Below are 27511 nucleotides of genomic sequence, written 5' to 3' on the forward strand. Positions count from 1 at the left end.
TAAAACAGCAATTGAAAACCCTTTATTACCGACAACAAATTCATTCTCATTTGTTAACCAAGAAATACTCAAGCCAAGATTACATACATGCGATAATATGTTTACACTATTTCTATAAAGCAAAGAAACCGCAAGGATTGATCAATATTTTTAATGAATAAAATAACAGTTGTGTCCTCCTCTTCCTGATCTTCGTCCAAGAGACAATTATCGGTTGCATTCACGATGCTGGATCCGATTACGTCTTAACAGGGAATCTGCAATTGACACTACTGATTTATTCTCAATTTCAAGACTAAATAGGCCCTAAGTTTAATTTTCCAATATACCAAAAGAATGTAAAGGCCTAAACTATTTTTACAATAAGTTTAAATTAAAAATCATATCAATAATATCAATTTAACCAATGTAATGTCAGAAAGACTTATATAATATCAACTATTATTAAAGCAAATTAAAAAACAATAGTATTTTGTTTGGACAAATTTTGCTATATAATTAATAATTTAAGCAGTTTAAGATCCACATTTTACCTTGGTACGAACGTACGTGAAAGTATTTCCGTGTTTCATTGATGTAAAATAAGTTGGTAGGCTGAGCATAGTCTCAGCGAGACCGCCTGTGAATACTGCACCGACGCATGTATGTAGGTCTACATAGTATGTAGTAGGCCTAGTAGTATTTTTACACGCATCTGTTAACACAGCAATTACATTACATAAACTAACGTTCGAAAGCGATGTAATTCTGTAAGTTTATCACGGGCGATATCCCTGAAACATTTTGTCACATGCGTGTTGTAGGCCTACAGTATGTGTGAATCGTTTATTAGCAAATACACAAGATTATTGTTTATAAGATGATGTAACAATTTAAATCGTCGGTATGTTTTCATTAAGTTTGGTTCTCAATTGAACGCAACGCAATGACGAAAGCGCGACGCAAGTGACTCAACAACGCAAGTGACTCAACGAATCGCAAGCGACAGTTTAAGCCAACTCAGACAGCATCGTACGGCGAGGCCAGACGAAACGTCTTGACTCGTCGGTGCTGTCATAGCGTCGTGATTGGCCTATTTACTTGCGGGTTATTAGTTACGTCCTTGCGTTTCGTCCAAGTAAAGTGGGAACCAAGATTTAATAATACATTACTTTTTTCACCAAAGTAAACGTTGTTGACAATTTCAATTCATTCTTCCACCAAATAGAGAATCCCAAGAAAATAATGAACAACATACATAATAATATTGTCCAATGATAATGTTGGCTGCTGTTCATGAATATTCGTTTTACACCAGAAAAGCATCTAGATACATTAAAGAAACCCAACAATTAGGCCTATTGAGAAAATTATGACTATTTTATATGCCGCCATTTTAATGTGTTAATATATAACTGCATTTAACGGATTGTAGGTATTTCCTGCGTGTACAGAGGGGTTCTTCTGGTTCTTGGTCAAAACATCTGAAAAGGAACAAACATTACCATTATCGGAGGAATTGATATAGGCCTACTAAACTTTGTTTTTTATTTTATTTATTTAACAATTTTATATTATTGATCTATTTATTATTGTATCATATTGTACTCCTATACACATTGAACAATGGAAATGATGTTTCAACTAATCAGTATTATTATCATCTTTTCAAAATTACTAATATATTTGGCTCATTGACGGTCCGCTAAAGAAGAGTGTTCTATTATATAACCTTGTATAAAAAAACATTGTATAGACATTTTAAAAATGAATACACAAAATATAAATAACTATATTGTCTACATAAAAATTAATCATCAATAACTAACATATGGAAGCATAACATATAGTCCGCAATCACGTTATCGATAGGCTATTTAATATTACACGATAGTTAAAAATATAGATATACCTTGACAAGTACCAAAACCAAGTATGTGAACATTGATGCCGTCTTCTTTCTTTTCTTTTCTGTAGTTTTCGTAGAAACACCTGTTAATAATAATATATTATACCAATAATGAATGAATTGAGTACAGTACTACAACGTAATACGACTTCCAAGGTACGTGTTCACACGAACTCTCTCTCTCTCCCCACCTAAAACGTTTTTATTTCCGTAATTTTGACACTACGATTTGCTTCCGTATTTTTAAAATCTTTTTTTTATTTGGCTGTTTATCCCGTTTTCTTTTGGTCTTACCAGTGGTCTTTTTAAAACTTTCGTTTTGGTTTCTTTCATTGATTAATTGGTGCAATAGTCTAATTAATAGGGAGTCGATTTGCGACGACACATCGATTGACCTGTTATTATCTATATTCCTTTCTTTCACCTAAACAATTCATTTATTAAATTTAGCTTACTGAAGCTAAGTGACGTTATCACGATACTACATGCATATTAATCCTAATTACCGTACTATATAATAATAAATGAAAACAATGACGTAATCATATGAGCATTATTCAAGATGGTACGTATATCGCCCAACACCTCCCAACCCCCGTGATTAAAGCTTGGTTCCAACTAAGGACGCAACGCAAGGACGTTAATACAACGTAAGCGTGTTGACCAATGACAAGCGACAGTAAATCCATCGCTTGTGATTGGTCAAATCCTTTACGTTGCGTTACGTCGTTGTGTAACAAAATTCGAACACTGCATGCGGGTGACGAAAAACGACCGACAAGTCGTGTGCCCAGCTATTTCAGGTTACGGTGTGTGAAAGTACAGTAGCGACTGCAAGATTTTTCTTCATTTCTTTGAATCAATGGTTGAATGTAAAACTAGAAAGCCACTCCGAGACTGCATACCCCCGCCTACTGTAAAATTCTCCTACATAAGATTTCTCCGGGAATATATATATATATTTGTGTGTGTATTAACGCTGTGTGTGATTTAGGCTAATTTCACTACAAGCATATGTGTATGCGAATTTGGTGTAATGGTTATGTAACCAGCTTTTCAACTAACAATAGATTCTGTTGACTAAGAATAGAAGAGCAACGCCAAAAACAAACGGGTGAATTTGAAAAGAAATAGGTTTATTAAAATTACTCGTATCAAAAAACCTGTAAATTAAATTAAAAAACTACAAATCACAAATTATAACTCTTGCCTCTTGTACAAAAATGAAGTTTTTTGGAGAAGTAGTTCTCGATAAAATGCAATTTCAGTTTACTTGTTACTTTAAGATTGCTCACCGGCTTTTGAAAATTGTCTCCTATCTTTTAACACTAGCCGGTCTTAAAATAATATCATTTTTGTTATTTGTGAAGTTATTAGGCCTACTAAACCAATTTTCTTGAATTTCAATAGGCATGGTCTGTAGGTCTAAGTATATATCTACCTACACCGAAAAATCCAGAATTATAACTTGGAAATTGTAGGCGTTATCGTGCTAACATACATACATACAAACATACATACAAACATACATACAAACATACGTACAAACATACATACATAAAAAGCAAAATGTTGCCAAGTAACAAACGCGATCGACTACATATACCTCCTTGCCGGAAGTAAATAAACAAATCGTGGTGATTGGCGATGAAGAGATAATAATGATTATATATGAAATTTATATGAATATGATTTAAGATGATCAAATATTGATTGTTATATTGATGACATGCTGGCCATTATGATATTATTGATAACAAAACTAAATGCCTACCTGTAAGTGTATCTATAATTCATTTACTGTACCTGTTAGTTAATTGATAGTTGTCATCTGTACAAAGGGGTCTATAAACAATCGAAGAACAAGTAAACGTTTGAGCACTGCATTCCGGCTTATTGTTCAGTACCATACATCGTTCATATGTGTCGCAGTAATGGCCTGGTTCAGAACATGCATCTTGAACATAGAATATAATACACAAATGAATGTATACGTAAAAATAAAATGTATTATACAACACCTAAATAAATTCCTGTCATTTGATTGGACGATGGAGGGTCACATGGCGTGGAATAGTACGCACTATTAAACGATCGTTTTTTGTGTACGAAAAAAAAAACGTTTCGCTGATGAAAAAAAAATCTAGTTTACAAATTACTGTGAAATACAACACAGCCACCTGTTGTCTTGCCTCTGTTTTGTTTGTAAACACCACCGAGATATGCAGCAGCAGATTTTTGTGTACGATTTGGAGATATGTACTAATTTCATTCAAAAAGGCATTTAAATTAGCTTTAGATCGTTTTTAGGATTTTTGATTAATTAATACAAGAATCGTTGGAAAAAACACAATTAGTCTATATATGAGTTCCAGTTGCCTGTCGAAGTTTCGTATTGCTGCAGCCTAGCTGGGCCTACTAGGCGTTTTAGCCTTGCTAGGCCTAGGATTGTTTGGTCGTTTGTGGACATGAATAACACTACGGTAGGTGCGTTTATAAAATCCATATAAGTTAATTAAAAACCAAATGTTACTGTTTTAATCAATGTGAATCAAATGTAGGCCTTGGCTAAGCCTACCTTTTATTTGATTCAAATGACAGGAATCTCTTTTGATGTGATAGATGTGGTGAATGATGAAAGGTTATATTTCAACTCGGCTCGCGAAATATAACCTTTGCGTCATTCACCTCATACCATTATTTGTACCATTACACTCATAAACATTCATTATTTGTATAATAATGTACGCTTAAACAAAGAGTACTGGTAAGTAGAAAAGTGATTCAAAAACAAAAAACAAACAAATACTATACGATTTATTTTGATTATCCAAGTCGGAATTATTAACGCAGTAGTCGATAGTCTGTGATGAATTCGTATTTCATTATTGTGTAAATAATAGAATTGGATTTAGTTTATTTGGTAGATAACATTGTCTGCGAGAAACTCGAGAGAATGCACTATCAAATAGATGATCTACTGAAGACTACTAGGCCAAGAGCGAAAAGCTGCGATTGTCAGCAGACAAGAATAGTGCTCATGACCGATACTCGTTTCCATTGGTTGGCCAGTTTTCACTTTGCAAAAAGTAGTAACTATCTATTTTGCTGAAGCAATAAAGTATTATATAATATTCGTCGCCGAAATTTGAAAAATGGAAGATATGAACACGCATGCGTATAAGCAGACGCATTCAATTCGCGCAAACAAAATCACCTAGTGAAAAACAGGCTTTTCCTACCTTCACAAATACCCTTATTTGTGTTACCCCTGGGTGCTGTGCAATAGAGCCCCTGGTGACATTCACCGGTCCAATCACATGACAATCCTTCTTTTACACCACACAAACAGTAACAATCTTCGTTATCGTCGCTTATCAACAACTTTGGATTGTGAGTTGTATTTGATGGTGGTTTGCAGTCACACACCTACATTAAAACAAATATGATAGGCCTACCAGTATTCTTTCATTTCAATTAGTTTAGGCCTATTGCCAATTGAGAAGCAACATCAAAGACCATTCTATGGAAATGACTTGCACCTTCCATGCGCAATAATACAAAACGGCTTCCGGGGTGCAAATTAAAAAAGCGCGTTGGAGACTTGTTCGATTTACCGCCGATGAGGAAAAATGAACCTCCTATAATGGCTCATTAGGCTACTAGATAAGTACTTTTGCGTGCTTTTTGGATAATAACCGACATTTCCTCTATCGGCACATCGGCAAAATAATTATTATAAATTTCTAGAGACAAATATAATTAGACACATTACACTAAATAGACAATATCAGTAGGCCTATAAATCTACAGTAAACTAGGATATAGGCCTAAGCACAATATACATAAAACAACGATTGACAAAAATCGTGAAAAATCAAAAATACTTACGGGGCATATATTGAAGTCTAACGCTATGACTTCGGCACCAGTGCAGGCAATTAGACCCAAAAAGCACGCGACAAAAAGCGTCCTCATCATCTTGCCTTTCTATGATTTACATGAAGAAACTGCGCGTTTGAGTTGATCGCCAGTCTCAACGATAATGAACAATTTAAAAGTACGTGTAAAGTTGTTGAAACGCTAAACGAACACCAGATGTTGACTTGTAAATAAACAGTGTTATCGATCACATTATTTCAACATTACCTTTCCTTCGGCTAACAGATGATAATTAGCAATTCGATCTGTATTGATGATTAATAACCCGGATGCCAGTGGCAATTCATCGTACTAAACTTTTCCACGAGATATTAAATCCATTTGCGTATTGGGTACGGTATTACGGTACCGTGCGCAAATTTATGATATAATGTTTCTAGATAAATTGTGGGAAGCCCTGCGCGACAAAAAAAAAGGAAAAACGAAAACTCGCCAGCGATCCTATCATTTTATTTACAATGCATGTTCCGTTTACATTTTGTTGACGTATTTCTTAAAACATTAATTTTATCGGTTTCGTTTTTGCATTGTAGGTCCTACTTCATTGTACCGTCGTAAACTTACACGAGAAATTTCTCTATACTTTTTACTCGACATAATCCAGGGGCCCGCGCCGTTTTGAAAACCCATAACAGGCGGGTTTAATAGGTAAGGTATGGTTTAAAAATTATAATGCAAAATATTCTTGTGCACTTCATTTAGGTCCTAGCGTAAAAAAACTCCACCGCCCAATTTCATTTTGTGGTCGCTGCTCCAAATTTGTGGAACTCTTTGCCTTTGGTGATTCGTGAGTCTCCCTCCGTTTCGATCTTCAAAGTTCACTTGAAGACTCACTTGTTTCGTTATGTGTGAATTCTTTATTTTTTTCTTATACATTTTTAAAATGTTATTGTTTGTCATGCTCACATCATTATGACACTTGTGAATAAATAGCTAGCTTGTCTTGACAAGTTAGTGAAACAGTGTGTTGATGTGAGATTCCGTTTTCGGACTTTTTTTTACGTTTTCTTGGTCAATTTATTCGGTTTATTAGGCCTTTTCCTAGTTTATTTTACATAAACGTGTACATTTTTACAAACTAAACAGCGCATAGAGACTATTTGTATTTTGCGCTATATAAATTTAAAACCATTAACCATTTCAAAATCTAAAATCAAAATAGTCCTGATAATATTAGTATTAATTTCCGTATTCCAAAATGTTTGGGATGTCCATCCCCGAAAAGAAAAATCTGGCGACGCCCATTCGGAGTTATGGATTTTATTTTTTAGGGATCGTCAATGTTTTATTATTGAGGTCTAATATTGACGGATATATACGTAAGCAAGTTTCGGAATTGATTTTGATGTAAGAATACATATTTGCTAAATTGATTACAACGTCATTTCCCCAAACAGGTGTTTGTGACAATAAGGCCGAGTATCTGTATTTTTATCTCCAAATAAGGAAATCGTATTTATTTTGGTACTTTGTTCCTTCAATATCATAGGGTTCACATAACATTAACAGGAGTGATACATGTGATACATATGTGACACTGTTTCACAGAATTTGCCTACGATACAATTCCATGATAGCGAATCGGGTATAGAACATGCCATGTAGCGACATTAATTAAAACTCACTTAAGTTCTTTATACACAAAGTGTATTAAACTCGATATCAACAACACCAGTTTACACTATACAGCAGCGAAACTGTGTTTCGACCTAATATTAGTAAAAAGATACATATTTTGGCATATATGACGTTTCATACGTATAATAGTTGCGCTCAAAACCGAGACAAAAGTCCATACAGCAGTCTGCTACCTTAAAATATTATAGTGAACACTATAATAATATCTCTATGCTGCTACACGATTTCACGCTTTGCTGGTTCAATATAAACTTACAAAAATGTAAACTCATCCTCACAGACAGGATAATGTACAACCTAGGATTAATAGTAAAACAAGTTGCAACCATAGAATTTGTGTGAACTCTGACATTGTTTTCATGTCAAAAAGATGTTTACTGAAATGAGATTACGCATTGTTTAGCAGCCAATAATGAAACCGAAATTATTGAAAATATTAAAATAACTTGCTGAATAATCCGCTGCAATGTTAAACCTCACCTATATTGATTATTTACATTAACGAAGAGTTCAGTTGATTTAATAAAAAAATGTGAACGCTCTGCCCTTTCACATCCAGAAGCGCAAAACAAAAAAAAGTTTGCAACAGGTAGTAATCGATCTCGAACATATCTTGTGTCATCTCCACTAAAAACTAGTATTTTTTTTTCTTAAATTTAATTACTTATATAAATATTACTTTCGTTATATAAATATTACTTCCATTGTTCAAGATTTTGTTTCAGTTTTCTTGGCAGAAGTTGTAGGTGTTGGCTGTTGTTCACTGTCTAAGGTCTTTAGTAATCGAAAGAGTCCAGCTGCTTCTCGTATATGACTAAATTCAATGCAGAATGCTTGCATCTCAATAAACAAATCCTACCAAATACAACATGACAAAAATATGTATTTTTTCAGATGGCAATAGAGTAGAACTTCGATCAAGGGGACACCTTTGGTACTTAAAGTAGGTACCTTTAATAGGTGTTCTCTGAATAAAGGCCAATTTACAGATGAGTGGTAACTGTAAGCAGAAAACCGCATGACTTGCCCCACGTATAGTGTGTATCCTGAGCAGAAATCACCCATCGGCTTCGCGTTGTGTTTAAATGGTCATAAGGAATAACATAGATTTATAGAGATAGATACTGTATACTTTTATTACTTCTCGTCTGTGTAAATTGGCCTTGAGTTAAACATATATTGTCCTTCGTCCCTTCATATTATAATCATAGACCTATTAAAGGTCTATGTTATAATAAGGATGTCCGCTGAACAGAAGTGTCCCAACGAATTTAGTTATTTGCCTCCTAAACTTTAATTTGGTCAAATGTTTGATTGGACCTAATTGTAAACTTGGTTAATTAATATCTTAGAATTAGTCTGCTTAAGTTGACAAGAAAAACAATCAGGAATTGGTAAAGAAACTGGAAATTACTGAATTATCATAAAAATTATAAAATTAAATACCTTAACATTGATGACTTTATTTCTAATCAAAGACTGAAGAAAAACACAGACCTACAAAAGAAATGCTATTGTTATATTTTATTGGTCAAAACAAGGGTTAAGCTCTGTCTACACTATCAAACTAGTTTGTGATGTGCCCAAATATGGTAGTGATATGACATCATAATATGGGCACGTCACATTTTTTTGTCACATAAAGTTTGATAGTGTGGACAGAGCTTTAGTGCATTAAAAGAAAATTATGTGCATGCAGTGAAGTTGAGATGTGATTTCACACTTTATTTCTTGACACAGCTTTTTAACCCTTGACCTCAATATGTTAATGAATTGTGGGTGTATCACAAACTATTTAGATTTATCAATCAATAAGTATTGAACATTTTAGAAATTTGAAACTGTTTTTCGAGACAATTTTAAATATTACCAGCTGTGCAAATCAAGACTTCATATCGACAACGTCTACAAATCAATAAAAATCAATCCAGCGAGTATTTCCAAGGGTATTGCAAAATTTAATAAACGTTATAATTGTAAAACTACTTTGTGTCAGGAAGAAAGTAATTGGCCAGATGTTTTGCTCTAATTTACAAAGCTACCACACAGAATGCAACTACCACTGTTGGCAGAATACCTGTTAAGGCCCATTTACACTAAGGCGATAACGATCTACGATAAAAAGATAAATATGCATTTTTCATACCTAAAACAAAAGAATTAAAAAAGTTTTCATCCTAGAACTATAGGATTATCATCTATGCTGCCTTTGATAAAATAATATTTCCACACATCCAATCAAATGACGTCATGATTAGTAAGAGCAATAATATCGTTACAATACAACGATTTTATTGTTTTTGACGTCATTTGATTGGATTTTCAAAAATATCATTTTTATCAAATACAGCATACCTGATTATCCTATAGTTCCAGAACGAAAATCTTTCCAACTTCTTTCGTTTTATCTAAGAAAAATGTATGTTTATTTATTTATCGTCGATCGTTATCGCCCTAGTGTAAATGGTCCTTTATTTCCTTGGACTGAAATCCAACTTTAACCAACAGCGCAAGCTTAGTGGTCTAGAGGAATGAATACCAGGCTGGTGATTGGAAGGTAGTGGGTTCAAGTCCCACCGAGGATTTTTTCTTCTCAATATACTTACATAAGAAAATTCTGTATCATCAATCGGAATCATTGCTTTATGCATATTTTATTTTTAGTATTTAAAAACTTACTAATCGTACTAATCTGTTTTGCATGTACTTGTCACGAATTGTCTCGCATGTTGAGATACAGTTAGAAATATACAGGTGAACAAACTCTTGTGGTAATTCAACAGCCTGCAAATTACAAATAAGTAAATGGATGATTAAATATAATCACCATTATAATATTAATTTATATCTATTATTATTTATAATTGAGACATGACACTTTCCACTATTTATGCAAATTTCATAGTCAGGATGGTTTTGTATTTTTTCTGCATAATTTTCAATTTTATTATCCATGTAGATTACAAATGCTAAAAGTAATTCATTTTCATGCTTTTTTCCTTCTTAACATCAATAGTTGAATGTGAAATAGTAAGGATAATTTATAGTCAGCCTAACCTCTTCTTGTTGGTATACCCTACCATAAGCTCACCAGGACTTTCATAAATTATAAACCCTCCCACTCTTTTAATATACTGGTAAGATATGTATTGTCCCATCAAAAATGCAAAATACTAATGAATGTTTTTTATTACCAATATGGTATATAATTAAAATTTGTGTGATACTTTAAAGTTAATTTTAAATAGTTGTTTGCTGCGTCAGCAATTATTCATATTCCGCATAGCAATTTGACCTCCTGTCACGCTTTGCTGTTCAGATACAAAACAGACGACCTAAGCAAGTTTACATCTTTCACTCTCTGTAGGTGAAATCAATGATTGCAGGCAATGGTTGTACACTGAATAGTCCGTGGGAGGTCTTTTATTATCCAATGAGAAGAGACATTTGGTTTGTGTCATTGCAGGGCCTTGCATCATCAAAACTAAGTAAAAATACTTTTTTACTAACCTACATTTCTACCCTATATACTTAGCTATGACCCTGACTTACATTCGTTAATCTGTTAACTACTTCCATAGAATGCAATGACATTTCCATGTTGACAAGAACCGAGAAATACTCTGTAATCTGATTTGATTGCATCAACTTAAGGAGTACTTCAATTGCAATCAACGGATTATTTTCTACCAAGTTAGGTAGCTAAAAAAGAGAGAAAAATGCTTGCATTAATACTCTATATTCAAAGAAACCAGCTCTCAACAACACAAGCAATACCACCATACTACCAATTAGATTAAAATTTTGCAACATCTTTAGTATAATACTGTATTCCATAAACTGGAGTTACATATAACAATAGTTCACTCAGCTGTAAATGAGTACTTGGTTGAAAGGAGGACCCTACCACATAATGCTGACGCTTAGTACAATGAGCTCCTAACAGTTCATTCCTCTACGTTCAGAATGAACACGAGACCCACCTTTACTTGTTTTATTACCTTAACTGGAGTTAATCCAATGTGATACACCTGCTTCGGATCCTTCTCTAACTCTTGTAAGAGCTGCTGTTGCTGTGGAACCGTCAATGCACCAGAGAAAGCTTTAGTCATGAGACGTTTGACCTCAAGACCAGTTGTGTTACTCACACACATTGTTGTGTCCCATGCCAAGTTGATGTCCACATCAACAGGGTTCATCCAGATCAACTAAAACAGGAATAAATATTTTATTACTCAGAAATGAAACACACAGGGTGTTCTCCGTCTACACTATCAAACTAGTTTGACAAAAAAAGTGTGATGTGTGTGATATGGTAGTGATGTGACATCATCATGTCCATGGGCACATCACATTTTTTTGTCACATAAAGTTTGATAGTGTGGACAGGGCTTACGAGCACCAGTAAGAATAGAACAGAAACATTTCTTACATTACCTTTCAAGACTCTACTCTATTTTTCTTTAAACATAATATTGTACAAAGTGCTCTCTAAAATAAGTGACATTTTGGGGTCTACTGTACACTATGATTATTGTGCAAAATTTAACAGGGTTTTGTTGATTGTATAAGATATTTGCCCATACCTCATCCTCACATACATGTAGAGGGGGTGCCAATCGAATAAATTCTGGTTTGAAATATTTCGACATTGCTGAATTTGGACCATTACCAAGAACTTCAAGAACATTTTCTGCTTGTTTAAGATCGACATTTGCACTGAAAAATAACAAACAACAAAATAATAATTTAAAAATACTAAATCTTTTAAGTAAGGACACTTTGGTTTATAGATAGGATAACTCATATTATAGCACCACAATAAAAGGTCAAAGGTCATTTACCTGGCAACAGTATCAGTCATATTGTAACACAATAAAGGTCAGAGGTCATGTACCTGACATTAGGATCACTCAAATTGTAGTGCCACAATAAAAGATCAGAGGTCATTTGCCTGACATCTGGATCAGTCAAATTGTAGCACCACAATAAAAGATCAGAGGTCATTTGCCTGACATCTGGATCAGTCAAATTGTAGCACCACAATAAAAGATCAGAGGTCATTTGCCTGACATCAGGATCACTCATATTGTAGCACCACAATAAAAGGTTGGGTCGTTTGCCTGACATCAGGATCACTCAAATTGTAGCACCACAATAAAAGGTCAGAGGTTATTTGCCTGACATCTGGATCACTCATATTGTAGCACCACAATAAAAGGTTGGGTCGTTTGCCTGACATCAGGATCACTCAAATTGTAGCACCACAATAAAAGGTCAGAGGTTATTTACCTGCCATCAGGATCGGGATCGCTCATTATACAGGGCACAGCCACCTTGCTTATAACAGGCAGTTCAGAATGTTTCCTGGCTAATGCCAACTGCAATTCACTAATGTCTATGACAGGAGCATTTGGGCCAAGGTCCATAGCAACAATCTGTCTTGGAACTTTTTTGAAAAGCTGCATGAACAATAAAAAGGAAGGAAAAAAAAACCAGACATGAGCATTTGAACTTTTCAAACAAATTATTTTACAGAGCTGGAGAACAAAACTAGGTTTGAAATGTTTAAAGCATGTCAGTGTTTTCCAGTGAATCTATTTATTTAAATTGAATACTAGTATTCCAGAGCTCTGATTTGTTGGACAACAATTGCAACACATTTTTGGAAATATGAATATTTTTTATGCTGTACACTATCCTAAATATGGTAGTAATATGAAATCATCGTGTCCATATGGATCGCAAAAATTTGATAATGTAGACAGAGCTTTAGATTTGTAACTTAATTACAACAACAAGTGAAATGAACACAGTACTTCTCTAGACGGGGAAGTGACATCCAAAATCTGAGAAAGGAAGAATTTTTCTGAATGGTTGATTGGAGGCATTAGATTAAGACCACCGGCTGCTTCCTCAACGTTACCCTAAAAAGAAACAAAAATATTTTAAATACTTAAACAAAAATTGATGGAAGAGTATGGAAAAAAACTTGTATCAGGTTTTTTTTTAAGCCTTTACATTACAAACTATAGAAGGTGCTTGAGCATTTTGAATACATGGATCCATGGAGGACGCTATTAAAAAATCTAAAGAATACCCAGTTTTAAATGTATGGAAGGTGGAAATGTGGTGCCAATTCAAAACTGCACTTATTAAACAACGCATGAAGTGATTATAACATCTTACAGATTGTTATTAGTCTTTTTTTTTTATTTATTCATTTTTTTTAAAACCATATTTAATGAGGGTGATCCATCCAGCTATTGCTGATCATTAGGGACCCTCAGAGGTTCACAAGACAAACATATACACAATATGCTATACATAAACAAAGTTTTATTACAAGTCTTTGGGAGTGGAGTAATTTGGTCCTTAGAAAAAAATGTGACGGGACTTGAACCCAGGACCCTTGGAGTGGTAGCCAAGCATCATAACCACCAAGCCACAACTCCACCATTTTCTATTCTCTTATCTCTATCTATAAGAGTGGTATAATTTGGAAATTTATACATTATACGTAATTATCAAGAGAGTTGGGATGAATTGTATGGATGTTTCTACTATCAAATCTATGGTGTATATGGATGGCTTAATGTCCTAGTTGAACAATTCCCTTATCAGTTTAAAAGGCCAGCTACTTGTAATTTTTTTTTAATGGCCTATTTATTCTTAAGCTCTGTCTACAAACTAAATAATCAAACTAATTAATAAGTGTGATGTGCCTAAATATGGTAGTGATATAATATCATCAAGCCCATATATGGGCACATCACTCTTTTTGTCACAAGTTTAATAGTCTAGACAGAACTTAAAGAACAACAATGCTATGTTGCCCAACCATAGCCTAAATTGGAAAATAGGTTGGTGAGATTTCTTTTAGCTGATTTTGTGTTTTGTTTCAATTGCCTTACCAGAAGGTGTACAAAAATTGGTGCGAATGGATTTGAGCCTATGGATTCATTACGATACATCTCCCATAGGAGAAACAGAGCTGTTAAACGCTGGGGTCCAGTTGGAAGGAAGTCAGGGTTGTGTAGCAGCAAAACCTGTAAAAAAAAAATATAGAAACATTTTGTTTAATATAGGTACGTGCAGATTCAGGAGGATGGTCTTTCATATTTTTAAGCTGGCAAATTAATTTGGGAAACTTTGTCATAAAATTAGGATTCAATATCCTCACCGTCAGGGGCGTATTCAGCACTATATATTAGTGTGGGGCAGGGTTGGAGGAGGAGGCCTAAATATTTCATAAATGATAAAAACGATTCGTCGGGTTGCAGAAAAATAAAATAGTCATTATTCTATTTAGAAAGACATGGCTGTTACACTTTAGGGGGGGGGGGGGGGTGCTAAAGACTGTTTATCCCCGCCTAAATCCGCACAGCCTATCTATAGCGATGCATGCAAGATACGGAAAAAAAAAAAACAACGGCTGATATCATGATGGTAAGCTTTAGCTATATACTTAACAACATTCAACTATGACTCAAATGAGTACGGTGGTGGTCTTGAAAACCAAAAACTTTCCCCCACCCCTCCTCCAAAACATTAAGTTCCAACTCAATACTATTTAATTTGCATTTATTGGGCTTATTTGGACCAACGCAAGTGTATGTATTTGGAGATCATGATGTTTATACAACCATAAATCAGAATATTGTCTAAATGGAGAAACGTTATTGGCAGTAAACGAAGAAAAAGACCTTGGTGTTATCTTCACTAGCGACTGCAAGCCAAGCCGACAGTGTGCTGCAGCAGCAGCTAGAGCGACGAATAGTATGAGAACTGTCAAAAGAACATTCAAAAATATTGACAAAGAAAGTTTTCAGGTCATGTACAAGGCATACATCCGTCCACATATGGAATACTGTATACAGTCCTGGTCTCCTTACTATAACAAAGACAAAGAAATCTTGGAGAAGGTGCAGAGAAGAGCTACAAAGATGGTTAAGTCAATAAGTGATCTACCATATGATAAAAGGTTAGAATATCTTGATCTTCAACCATTAGAGACAAGAAGACTACGAGGAGATTTGATTGAAGCTTTCAAAATTTTGAAAGGCTTTGAGGATATTGACCCAAAAGATTTATTTAAATTGTCTCACAACATCAGAACCAGGGGACACAGCTTAAAACTATATCGTCCAAAACTTAGAGGAAATCTTATGTGCAGGGTCAACTTTTTTACCATCAGAGTCATACATCACTGGAATTCTCTGCCTAAATATGTAATACAAGCCTCTTCAGTGAACATCTAGGCTTGACAACTATTTTCGGCTAGAAATGGAATCTAATAGACACTAGCCTAAACTATTTCCATCAAACATTAAGTGTAAGTGTAAATTCATTACCTTTGGTCATGTGACTTACCAGAAATGTGCCAACCTTAAAATATTCATGTTTTTGAAATGATTCATGAAACCCATTTGCCAAGTTTTCAAATGAGGTATTATTGGAAGACTCTTCACTCAGGATACTGAAAATAAAATCAAATTACTACAGTTAATATCTTATCTAGGCTAGGACATAGGCTAGTAAAAATCGCTGTGCTTTAGGGAATGTTTTGAATGAATTGAATGCTCACAATTTTTTTTTCTCAATCTCTTAACCCTCTTCTCCCCGCTGTCATCAATATGGATCCTTTACAGCGTAGTAATACTAATAGTATAGGGGAAAACGCTAACGTGGAGAGGTACGGTACGGAACGCAGTCAAGCTACCAAGAGAGCGCGGTGGGAATGACATATGCCACAAATAGTTTGACTTTTCAAAGTATTCAATTCATTCCAAATATTTCATTCAAAACATTTCAATTCAAAACAAAACATTCAAAGCATTTCAATCAAAACTTTTCATTCATATTGTGTCATCAATTCATATCGATGCATTTCATTCACATATCGCATCATAAAATTCATATCGCAGCCTAGGCCCTTAGTAGTATAATTAGGGATGTAGAAGGCCTAGGTATAGGCCCTAGGAGGGTTACCTAGGCCTAGGCCCTATTAGTATGTAGGCCTAGGCTTACTAATAACGGGATCCCTACTTACTAACTAGGCCTAGGGCCTAGGTAAGTAGGCAGGCCTAGCTAGGAGGCTAGCTAGCCTATATTTAGTAATTGAAAACTAAATTACGATTTACAACAAAGACACTACATGCTCTAATATAAAATGGTAAAATCACCTTAAAATTGTATTTATCTCTTTTGGTGAAAGAGACATTATGAGAGAAGAATAGCTGCAAAAACTTCATCTAGGCCTAGGCCCGCTAGAGGCTACTCTGTGTGTATACGCGGCGATCGCGACGGCGTGCTCGTGCTGCTTCGATCGTTTGAATTAATTTTATCAAAGAAAATACGACTATGGAGCGTCGGAAGTGCCTTTAGCAGAGTGTTTTGTATTTTTTGGCATGGTGTAAAACATGCTTCATAAAATACTGTTATTTAAAAGGAACATAAAATAAAGAGGAAAATACTCGAGAATTGGCATTACCTGAATAGAAGTTTCAAATTTCAAATACATGCAGACTTGCAGTTTGTACGTAAATTGAACAATTTCAAATACAATCTGTAAATCAGGCACTACAGGCGTTCCATAACAACAACAAAATAAAATAAAAATGGCTGCGTCGTTGTCGGTTTGCCGTTTGCAACTAAAACAATTATTTGCACTGGTAATAGTACGCTAGATAAACTATAAATGAGAAGCATATGTCATTTATAGGCGGCTTTATTTATATAACCTATTTAATTAAAATGTTGGGTCGTACTTCTTCATATTTTTTCTTCTAGGCCTAGCCTAGAGTAGGCCTTGTCAAGCTTGTAGGTCTTGAAGTTCAAATGAAGGGGCCTTCCTTGCCCGCTTTAGCCTAGTCTAGTCTATGTAGGCCTAGGCTAGCAAGAGGGATAAGACAGTCAGGTAGTCAAGTGGTAGGTAGCATGGCAATGACAGTCCTCTGCCAAGTCTAGGCCTAGGGAACTGATATGGATGATTATATTGGGTATTATTCCATTTGAAATTACAAAAGAAGACAAGATGCTGGCACCATTTAGCCGAATTCATTCATTACTTGCCTTGATCATATGTGCGCAATATGATGGTTATAAGGCTAAGCTGGGCTTTAATACATATTAATGGTTTTTTTTTTAATAGAAATCTCTACAACTTGTATGCAGAGCATCATATTGTACATCAAAACCACCAACTAAACCTAAATCAACTTCCAAAGGTTTGTTTGCACCACGACTTGATCAAGTTTTCTCAATGCTTTGTCTTTGAATAGCAAAATCGTTATATTGAATGTCAACCACAGACCTACTCTAGCTAGCAATCTTTATCTAGATCCGCTACTTGATTTATTATTTTTAATATTGCAGGAAAGCCAAGTGGAGAATCAAAAACAACAACCGGCAGTAAATATGAATCAGGGCAATACTACGAACATAATGAATTCACTTACTATGATATTGAAGACAAAATGGCCAAGTCTAGGGTAGGCCAACCAGCATCACCAAGAGCTGGGGAACATTGCTGAAGCTAGCTCTTACAAAGACACTTATTAATGAGAGACTGCAGTATGAGATTGTTGACTTCTTAGCATACTCATTGATAGTGTGTACTGTTTGTTTATGCATGATTGGTCTGCAGTAGTAATTATATTCAAATGCTATTATATACACACACAAAAATACCCTATGATTTATTAATCAACTTTACTTTTATTCTGAAATTGCAATCAATAAAATTGTTACAAAAATAAATGTTTACAAGTACTTGTTTATTCACTGTTCTACTTAATTATATTACATGTCATGCCAGTAGGATTAAAATGTATTCAATAAATTCAAATAGCACGTCTGGATTTATCTTCACTTGCTTTTCTTTACTCGATCAAAACTAATGTGCGGTATTAATTAGTTTATAGAGTCAGTATAGCACCATATTCTCAGTGCTTTATCTTGACATATGGACCCGATTCTCCCAGTATCATAGAAAACTTCCATAATACAGCACTTCATTTGTATCACATGTGATGCATGTATTATGCTTAGGTTAGGCCTATGTTACAGGTGTCACTTGTGATACATATGTGACACCTGTGCATTTACAGAAATTATCTATAACACTGGACAAATTTAATATATACAGTACTGAGAATATAGTATACCAATTACATCAAAGGCTAACTAAGATCATGGAATTTCAACCTGCATTATATTAACATTCCTATTTTTAAAATACTGTATATGGGAATACAACTGTACAGATGAAGATGAAATAATTAAATATTAAACAATAAAACCTGGCAATCTACAAGTTAAAATCAAATTGCTGAAATTGTTTGCGGAACATAGATGCATTTTGTGCTTCCTCTTCCTTTGATATTGAGCATGCTTTCCAGTTTGCTCGGTCTGGCATATTGAGTAGGGCAGGGCATGCCATAGCTTCTCTGCAAAGAAAATGAAATGTTCACAGTAATGGTACCAAAGGTCCTTTTGAGGAAGGTTGTTCCCTTGTTGGGGAAGGTTAAACCCGCTGCCGAAGGAGATTGCTCACCCTCTATCAGGGATGTTGCTCACCCTCTATCAGGGATGTTGCTCATCCTCTATCAGGGATGTTGCTCATCCTACCGGAGATGTTGCTCATCCTACGGGGATGTTGCTCATCTTACCGAGAATGTTGCTCATCCTATCGGTGATGTTGCTCATCCTACCGAGGATGTTGCTCATCCTCCCGGGGATGTTGCTCATCCTACCGAGGAAGTTGCTCATCCTATCGGTGAAGTTCCTCATCCTACCGAGGATGTTTCTCATCCTACCGAGGATGTTTATCATCCTATCGGTGATGTTTATCATCCTATCGGTGATGTTGCTCATCTTACCGGGGATGTTGTTCATTCTACCGGGGATGTTGCTCATCCTACCGGGGATGTTGCTCATCTTACCAGGTAAGTTTCTCATCTTACCAGGGAAGTTGCTCCCCTGACTGGGAATATTGCTTTCTTTGTAGGCACTGTTATCAACATAAGCGACCCAGCCTTTAAGACAGTGGAACCGTAATCCATAGCCACAACATCGGCAAGGGTTCGAGGCTCACTTGCTCCATGGTTCTGGTGGTAGAACAAGTCTTCTCGGATAATGATAATTTGTACATAAAATGTGTACCAGGTACATCTTTTGAGTAGAGGGTTAGCCCAGTGTACTAGTCCACACACACAGCCACTGCTGTGGACAGATGAGAGAGCACCTTAATTGGCTGCACTGACATGATCCTTATGGGAGAAGCATATAGTTGAGAAGTATGACATCCCCAGTACCATGAGCAATGATCCATTCGTTGCAATTGCACTACAAGAACATACATTACATTGTGGTTTCGACCACAATACCCATGTTTTCCATTATAGATGCCAATATCTCTAGATTCTTTAATAGTGCCCTCTATGGTTTGATTTATTTTTTAATACATGCATACTACAAACATCTTTACAAAACATACACTATGTAGTACCAACCTTCCAAATTGTAATGGAAAGAATTTCTTAATACGATGAAGCAATTTCTCTCCACTGTCAAGTTCAATATAAAAGTAAGGTGCTCCCAATGCAACTATCTGAATACGAAAAAAAATCTAATAATGGTAAAATTATAATGGTGCACATTGATCTAGAGCTTATATGGACAATGCTACACATTTACTTGTTTAAGATGACTAAAAATGTCATTTGAGATTTACGGTAACTCTTTCATATCACTGTATAAGAATCTATTCAATATATTTAATCCTAAGATACAAGTAGTACTACATTCAAGATTATTTAAAATAATTTTTCAAGCACAATAATACACAAAACTACTTTTGTATTTATATACATGTCAACAACAGTGAATGTGATAAACATACATAAATATAAGATACAAACCTGTTTCAGATCACTGTGTGTAGGAATCTCATTCAATTCAATATCTTCCTTCATACTATATTCTAACAAACTTTCTTTGATATCTAGTTCTTCATCCTTTGCAATTGGTACCACCTACAAGAGAATAGAAATACTTGTTACACTTTATGCAATAGGGAGACCAGTTTAATAATTGCATTTACTACATATCAGTGTGTTGCTGGAGACATAAATACTGTAAACTTTAGGCATGGATTTGATAAAACAGACATGACTATAGGCACTGTCAAAATGTTAAATGTAAATATTCTGGTCCTCAAGCTTAACTGGAAACTGAGGAAATTGGAATTAGGCCCTCCACGGACCCACAGAAGCCAAAAGTGTGGCGCCTACCAGATCAGCACACCGGGAGACAATCCTCATCTCTTTTCGAATAGTTTTACATCCCATCCATGTGTATCATTTATTATTTTCGTCTAGTTTTATTTATTTTTATTTTTTGTTGTCAAAAAACAACAGATTTATGGCGTACAGTTGAAATTGAAAACAAAGCATTTAGTTTGACCAAACTTGCGAATAACCTCCACACAAAATATTGGCTTTAGGCACAGTCAACCATGCCAATAGAAAATACTGAACCATCAACTGTCTATAGAAAACTTTATAAAGTATAACCTGAACATGATTTGCAGCGATTCAATCATAGTTACCTGAAGCTGTAAATGCTGCGTCTTGTAATTTCTTTCAAATATGACATAAGACTTATTTTTGGACTTGAAATACTTGTTAATGGCTTTCTTATACTGGTTGATCTCATCTGTAACATCCTGAATGCAAAGCAAAAACAACAGGCAATTACTAGCAAGAAAATTTAGGTGATGGAAATAAAGTAAACAAGGATGAGATGGAAAGGAAATACTTTTTCATTAATTGTTTGAAAGAAGCAGTAAGAGTTTGTGAAAGCAACAAGCGCCATAACACAAAATCACCACAACCTCTAAATATGGCTATGGACTGTTTCATATTGGTAAATAAATATATCGATTGATTGATAAATTAATTGATAATGGATATGCACTTGTCAATTGTATGACCCACTATATAACCCCCGGATGCGTCATTTACAATAAATTATTGACGGAGGGGTGCGTCAAAAACCTACTGTTAATTAAAAAACAAATTTCTGCAGTTAGCACATTTAATCATATTAGTATATTTACACTTAACACAAACAAATTGTGTTTATAAGGCATTACCAATGTCAACACAGTATTATTATTTCTTGTTTAGTATCATTACTTATTTTAAGTTTAACTACCTGTGGTAGATCAACCTGTGACTGGAAATGACCTATAGGCAAAATCATCACATGATCGGGAATGAGACCACCTTTGGCAAGAGCAACATATGTCTGTAATAAAGAAGAAAATAAAGGATTAGGTTTTACATTTTAGTTAAACAAAATTGGTTTTAACATGGAGAAATAAGTTTTCATGGTCTTAAGAACTTTTTTAGCCTTATAATTTGGGTGTCAGTTGATAAAGTGTAAATGTTTATCTATAAACCCAAACTGCTCCTTGATTTTGGACAGCTCACTAAAGCATTAGAATTTCGGCAGCTGTATGCAAGACAAAATCTGGGGCGATTCAGCCCGGGATGATTTGGGCCAGGGCTGAATCGTCCTGCTACATGCCAAACACCAAGACACCAAGGTTACTCGCCTCCTACATTGTACATCGGGTATACTGCACGTATTCTAATCTATACAGTATATCTATTTAAATTGTTCATACTTTTTCCTCAGTATTAAGTAATCAATCTTAATCGTAATTAATCTTATCTTAAAGCTTACCGTTGTTCCAACACTGACTACTAAATGCTTTTCAACTTCTGGACTCCCAAGACAGAACCAACAAGGACCATTTGCTTTAGCTGTTGATCATAACAATGTTATTAGGTTTTAATCATATCATGTTTATTTTGCATATAAATTTATTTTGGAATTGAGTGTGTTAGTACTGCTTCTAGTAATATTTTCTTCTTCTCAGAACATTATTGTAACTTAAGTAAATCTCATATAGTGAAATTTCAACCACTAAATACAAAACTTGAATTGAGACGGAAAACACTTTAAACTATCCCTTGAGCTGGCCCAACTATTTAAAATAGCTTACGGTGCTTCTTAACCTTTCTTGGTCCTGATCCACCTTGGTGATCTCCTTGCCTCTTTTGACCTTTCTGAGGCTGCTTTGTTGAAAAGAAGTATTGGTTTGACATATCTGTCTCCTGCAAATAATCAAATAACTATTTAATAAACCAATAATTTGGAAAACTTAAGCTCTGTCTACACTTTCAAACTAGTTTGACAAAAAAAGTATGATGTGTCAAAATTTGGTGGCGATATGTCTAAATATGTAGTGATATGACATCATCATGTCCATATATATATACATAAAGGTTGATAGTGTAGACAGAGCTTTACTCTGCAAACTTAATTGTGTTAGTGTAAACCCTGCACACAATGTTTCCATTATATCAAACCAAGTACTTACGTTTGATTCTGTTTGTCTTTCTGAAGATGTAGTTGAGAAGGGACATTCTGTGACATCTTGTGGCTGAACTATCAGTTCTGCATGAGTAAGTTTGCTCATTGGTACTATATTGAATGCATATAAATACTAGGGGGGAAAAGATAAAACAATTTCTTAATATTCTGGGTTTCAATTTAATGACAGTCCACATGAGTGGCAAGAGAGTGAGCATTATGGCATGGGGTAGGTAGGTAGGTTTGTACCTTTTTCTCTCTGCTTTTTAATTTGTTATATCTCTTTATTATTATGTATGTTTGATTGCAAGCACTTGTAATTTTTTTGGATTGTTGGAGATAATAAAGTTTTCTTGTGTCTTATGTCTATTATTTGTATCATTGCCTCAATCTTTGGATGAGACATAAAGCTGTTGGTCCAGTGTATCTACATTGCACACGTGTATGAGAGAGTCATGGATTGTCTCCCAGTGTTCTTGAGATATTACAGATACTACACCAGAGGTCCCAAGTTGAAAAAACGAAATTTCTTTTAAATACTCATTATAAACAGTGCCAGGAGTGTTAATTGTGAAATAAGGCGGGGATCTGAATAAAAAAATCGGAGAAAATCTTTTCGGGGAACTTGGGACCTCTGCTACATACAGTTTCTTATGTTCAGATATTCATGACATATTGTTGATTTCAACTGACCTTTTTCTTTGCTATATTTGCAACACTAGCTAAGCTAATAAACCTCGTCACATGTCGTTGCTTGTCTTTTAAAACCTGGTGATTCCTGTACGGCAACCTTTCATAGTAGACGTCATCTAACCCTGCAAAGTGGTACCTCGGTTGTAAGGCTAGTGCAAGACCTGCAAGTTTGCTTGACCCTGATTGGTCAGATCCTGGTCCGTCCTAAAAATTGTTATTCAGACAATGAAGGAATTATTGTACATTAGTTATTATACAGCATGGTGTGATGCTTACTGTACACCTAAACACACTGTCAGTTATGTGATAATCTTATATAATTGCATTTAGTACTTACTGGTTTTATGGCAAACCTCTCAACATTCCGTGGCCACTGTGACGTTATCAAAACATCAACTCCTTTAAAAGACGAGTTTGAAACTAAAGGCATGGCCAATTCATTGATGTCTTGTTCTGTGAAGGTGTGTTGTTCTCTTGGACCGGTACCCTCTTGCTCAACCCCGCTAAGGTATGCTATCTGCAGACCAGACATCATGTTCATGACACCTTTCCGACCTAAAAAACGTTTAAACAAAAGTAATTATTTGTTTTTATTTGATCTATTATTCAATATGCTTCTAAACCAATATAAATAATACAACTATTAATAAAATGATTGAAACAATTAATGTACTGTATTGGATGGCAGACCTTTATAGTACACCTTGATTCCTTAAGTGTTAACTCTCTTACTAACATGTACACTTTATAGTGTGCAACTTAAACATAAATAGTAATTACATGAAGTATATTGTGTATTAAGCTATATCTACACTATCAAACTTTTATTTTTATTTATTTATGTAACAAAAAAAATGTGATGTGCCCATATATGGACAATGTGATATATTTGGGCACATGACACTTCTTTTGATTGATACAAGTACAGACAGGTTTACAAATAAACTTTCTTAAACAGGATGCTCTTTGGGCAAGTCTAAAAATGTCTAGCTTTTTAAAAATATTCATTCAGTTATCAGAATGCATCTTAAGTAATAGACTTACGATATGTCAATCAGCTATTTGCTGCAATTTGGAAAAATAAAAATTGCACCATAATGGGAGCTCACTTGAAATATGTATTGAAAAACTCGAAGGGTTGGGAGACTTGGTAGGCCTGAATGTTCTAGGTGTCCATGGTTCTAAATTGACTAGACCAAGGGTTATAGGCTAGGCGGTTCAACCTGCTCACATTAAACATTCTAATCTCAATGGTTGTAGTAGGCTTAAAAGAGTTTATAAGGTAAAAAACCACTGACCTAGATATGTTATATTCTCTGCAATCTCATATCCATTAGGTGATTTTGAGAACATTTCCCTTTCTTCTGCCTTATTAGCACCAAGTATGTAAGTTGGCATGGGAGCTGGTAAAAAACAACATGATATTAATGTATATGCATAACTCACAACTATATGTAATTAAATTTACATTTCGTACATACTCCTCAGTCCCTACAGAGATTAAAATGGAGAAAGTTCATTATTTTAACGTGCATTTTCATATCAATTTCTTGTCATGGGAGACATGGTTAAGTCATACAGTAGTTGCATACTTACACAAAAGGTGTAAAATGTATGTAATTGGGAGATTGGGTTTCGTACAATGAGGCACTTTTTAAAAAAATATTCCTTTGCTTGAGGACAGTCATACCCGACTTTGCAAGGAATATTTCCAAAAACTGAAAATCCCAAGTCATATCCTCCACAACCTACTCCCACCACCTTGCCTTGTTCACAACCTACTCCCACCACCTTGCCTTGTTCCATACCAATTGAGATCAGTCATTTTCTTTAGTGCAATACCAATAGATCAAAGAACTTTATTATCAACACTGGTATCTTTAATGGTTGGTAGTTGCCTTTTCTTTGCACAGTTTGGGTGTAATCCCACCCCCTACTTTATCTTACTTACTTGAATCTTACTTGAATATTCGGGCTCATGATTAAGGCAAATGCCTTTTAAACGCCCTCCATTTCTTCTGTATTTACTAGAATTGGTAGCAAAATTTATCTCCCATTGCTCTGTCATTGTTTCACAAACAGCCATATCCTCGGGTATAGTCCCAGTATTGACTTTTGGTCTGGATGTTGTAAGACTCTATAGCCATTTTTTACAAGAAATGCTTACCAATCATTTTGTTTCCTCTGGTATAGTCCCACCCAACAATGTCGGCCCAATTTTGTGTTCTAGGGGGTGGGATTACACGGTATATATTGACTAAATAATGCACAAAATATTCTTTCTTTATAGAAACAAGTCCTGATCACAACATGGTTAAAGAGGTTCAATGCACCTATTTCATACAATTACCTGTTGCCTGTTTGCTCTCATATTTCAACCAATTAGTTTTTGATTTCTCTGAACTGTCAAAAAAAGACCCAACACAGAAAAGCGCCTGAAACATAAGAAAAAAGTACAGTAGTGTCATCACATCACAAATGCTGAATGTCTTGTGACATAGCGCACTTACCAGGACTTCTTCAATCAGGGATTGCTATAATCGGTGTATAAATGATCTTAGCACTTAGCCGGCTATAATTTGTGACGTAGCCATACAATAATAATACAATACTAGTTTTTATTATAGACCATTGTTATACTGCAGTCTAACCTGTAAGCAATATTTAAAATAAAGCCTATTCATAGGAATCTTAAAACACTCTTAAACCTCTTTTGTCAACATAGCATTGCCAATTCCTGAAAAACAACATATTGAACAAGTTTCTGTGTTAGATCACATAATAATGACGATTTTATATGAAAATTGATCAAGTAAATAAAATATTATGTCCTACTGTACCTCAAATGGTCCAGCCTTTTTATTTACTTTTTCAACTCTTTTGAATAACTGATCAAAGTTACTCTCCACATCACCAGTTACTAAACTGAAAGGTTAAAAGAAAAACATTGGTTAATAAATTAATGAAGCTATATAATATCCAAGGTGTTGAGTAGTCTTATGTATTTGTCTCTGACAAGCAAGGCTCCATGGTCAGAACCAGTTAAATATACTCTAAGCCTTTTTCACGATACGGAAGACATCTTTGATCGATGACAAACAATGCTGTGCAGCGAAGCGTAACCACTAAAAATAACAGCGTTTTCAGGGGATTTCAACTTACTCCTAAATGGAGGGTCGTGTGAGAAAAAAAATTACTGTAAAATGTTCTTAAAAGATTGGCCTACAATACTATAGTCTATTAGACTATATGATTGAAAAAAAATTGTTTTGATCGACTAAAATCCAACGGAAAAAACAGTGTATAAAGTTAGTATAACCGCAAACGATGTAAACACTCTCTGTTGTTTTAAAAAATGATAATTACATAAATTTAATTACATTTTTTAGTAATTTATTTTATATATTAATTATACTGTATATCAACATTGGCAATAATATCAAATCAATAAAATATGTTATTTATTGTTTTTTTTTTTTCAAACACAACTTGATAAATACCCAAAAAATGTATATTAACAATCATTGGTTTTGGACTAAAGTGAGACGTTTCGGGCCACAAGGTAGGTGGGACGTTTCGGCCCAAAAGTGGGCCGAATCGTCCCGCCCGGATTCGCTAGAGAGGGTCACCAGTCCAGCTAGCTAGTCTGGCCCTACTAGGCCTAGTCTAGTAGGCTAAGCACAGTGTACGATAACAATTTAGTTAGGCCTATCCTCCTACTAGGAATTCTAGGCCTTGACACACACACTTACATTTTTACAGGTTCCATTGCAGTTTGACTAGCTAGGCCTAGGCTAGGATAAACACATTTTTTTCAAACGTGAACGTGACTCGCGCCGTATGTTGTGTGTGATGCGTGTGTGATTCTTTTTTGTTTGTATTTCTATACTGCGCCGTCAATAT

At 34.9% G+C, this 27511-nt stretch overlaps 4 protein-coding genes across 4 annotated transcripts; 1 reads left to right on the forward strand and 3 right to left on the reverse strand.

The window, feature by feature from the left end:
• Positions 1–1257: 1257 nt before the first annotated feature.
• LOC144848320 (uncharacterized) lies at positions 1258–5971 on the reverse strand. The gene is made up of 5 exons (XM_078705035.1): positions 5780–5971; positions 5131–5317; positions 3695–3845; positions 1892–1971; positions 1258–1463 (listed from the first exon to the last, which is right to left on the reverse strand). Exons 1-5 carry the CDS (start codon positions 5867–5869, stop codon positions 1384–1386), a joined length of 588 nt encoding a protein of 195 aa, XP_078561161.1. The 5' UTR covers positions 5870–5971; the 3' UTR covers positions 1258–1383.
• Positions 5972–6736: 765 nt separating this feature from the next.
• LOC144847926 (CCR4-NOT transcription complex subunit 11-like) lies at positions 6737–16791 on the reverse strand. The gene is made up of 11 exons (XM_078704521.1): positions 16654–16791; positions 15842–15947; positions 14383–14517; positions 13288–13395; positions 12761–12930; positions 12055–12187; positions 11470–11676; positions 11021–11170; positions 10148–10252; positions 8915–8965; positions 6737–8323 (listed from the first exon to the last, which is right to left on the reverse strand). The coding sequence occupies exons 1-11, from the start codon at positions 16689–16691 to the stop codon at positions 8177–8179; spliced, it is 1350 nt and encodes a 449-aa protein (XP_078560647.1). The 5' UTR covers positions 16692–16791; the 3' UTR covers positions 6737–8176.
• A 256-nt stretch (positions 16792–17047) lies between these two features.
• Positions 17048–18145, forward strand: LOC144847928 (uncharacterized). The gene is made up of 3 exons (XM_078704523.1): positions 17048–17142; positions 17622–17697; positions 17846–18145. Exons 1-3 carry the CDS (start codon positions 17089–17091, stop codon positions 18001–18003), a joined length of 288 nt encoding a protein of 95 aa, XP_078560649.1. The 5' UTR covers positions 17048–17088; the 3' UTR covers positions 18004–18145.
• An 85-nt stretch (positions 18146–18230) lies between these two features.
• LOC144847925 (CWF19-like protein 1) lies at positions 18231–27475 on the reverse strand. Its single transcript, XM_078704520.1, has 14 exons — positions 27361–27475; positions 26449–26533; positions 25959–26043; positions 24907–25011; positions 23946–24163; positions 23609–23812; positions 22923–23048; positions 22545–22656; positions 22223–22302; positions 21689–21781; positions 21081–21197; positions 20392–20505; positions 19984–20081; positions 18231–18918 (listed from the first exon to the last, which is right to left on the reverse strand). Exons 1-14 carry the CDS (start codon positions 27375–27377, stop codon positions 18780–18782), a joined length of 1593 nt encoding a protein of 530 aa, XP_078560646.1. The 5' UTR covers positions 27378–27475; the 3' UTR covers positions 18231–18779.
• Positions 27476–27511: the final 36 nt, after the last annotated feature.

This window comes from Antedon bifida, chromosome 7, assembly GCF_963402885.1.
Source record: "Antedon bifida chromosome 7, ecAntBifi1.1, whole genome shotgun sequence".
Taxonomy (NCBI): Eukaryota; Metazoa; Echinodermata; class Crinoidea; order Comatulida; family Antedonidae; genus Antedon; species Antedon bifida.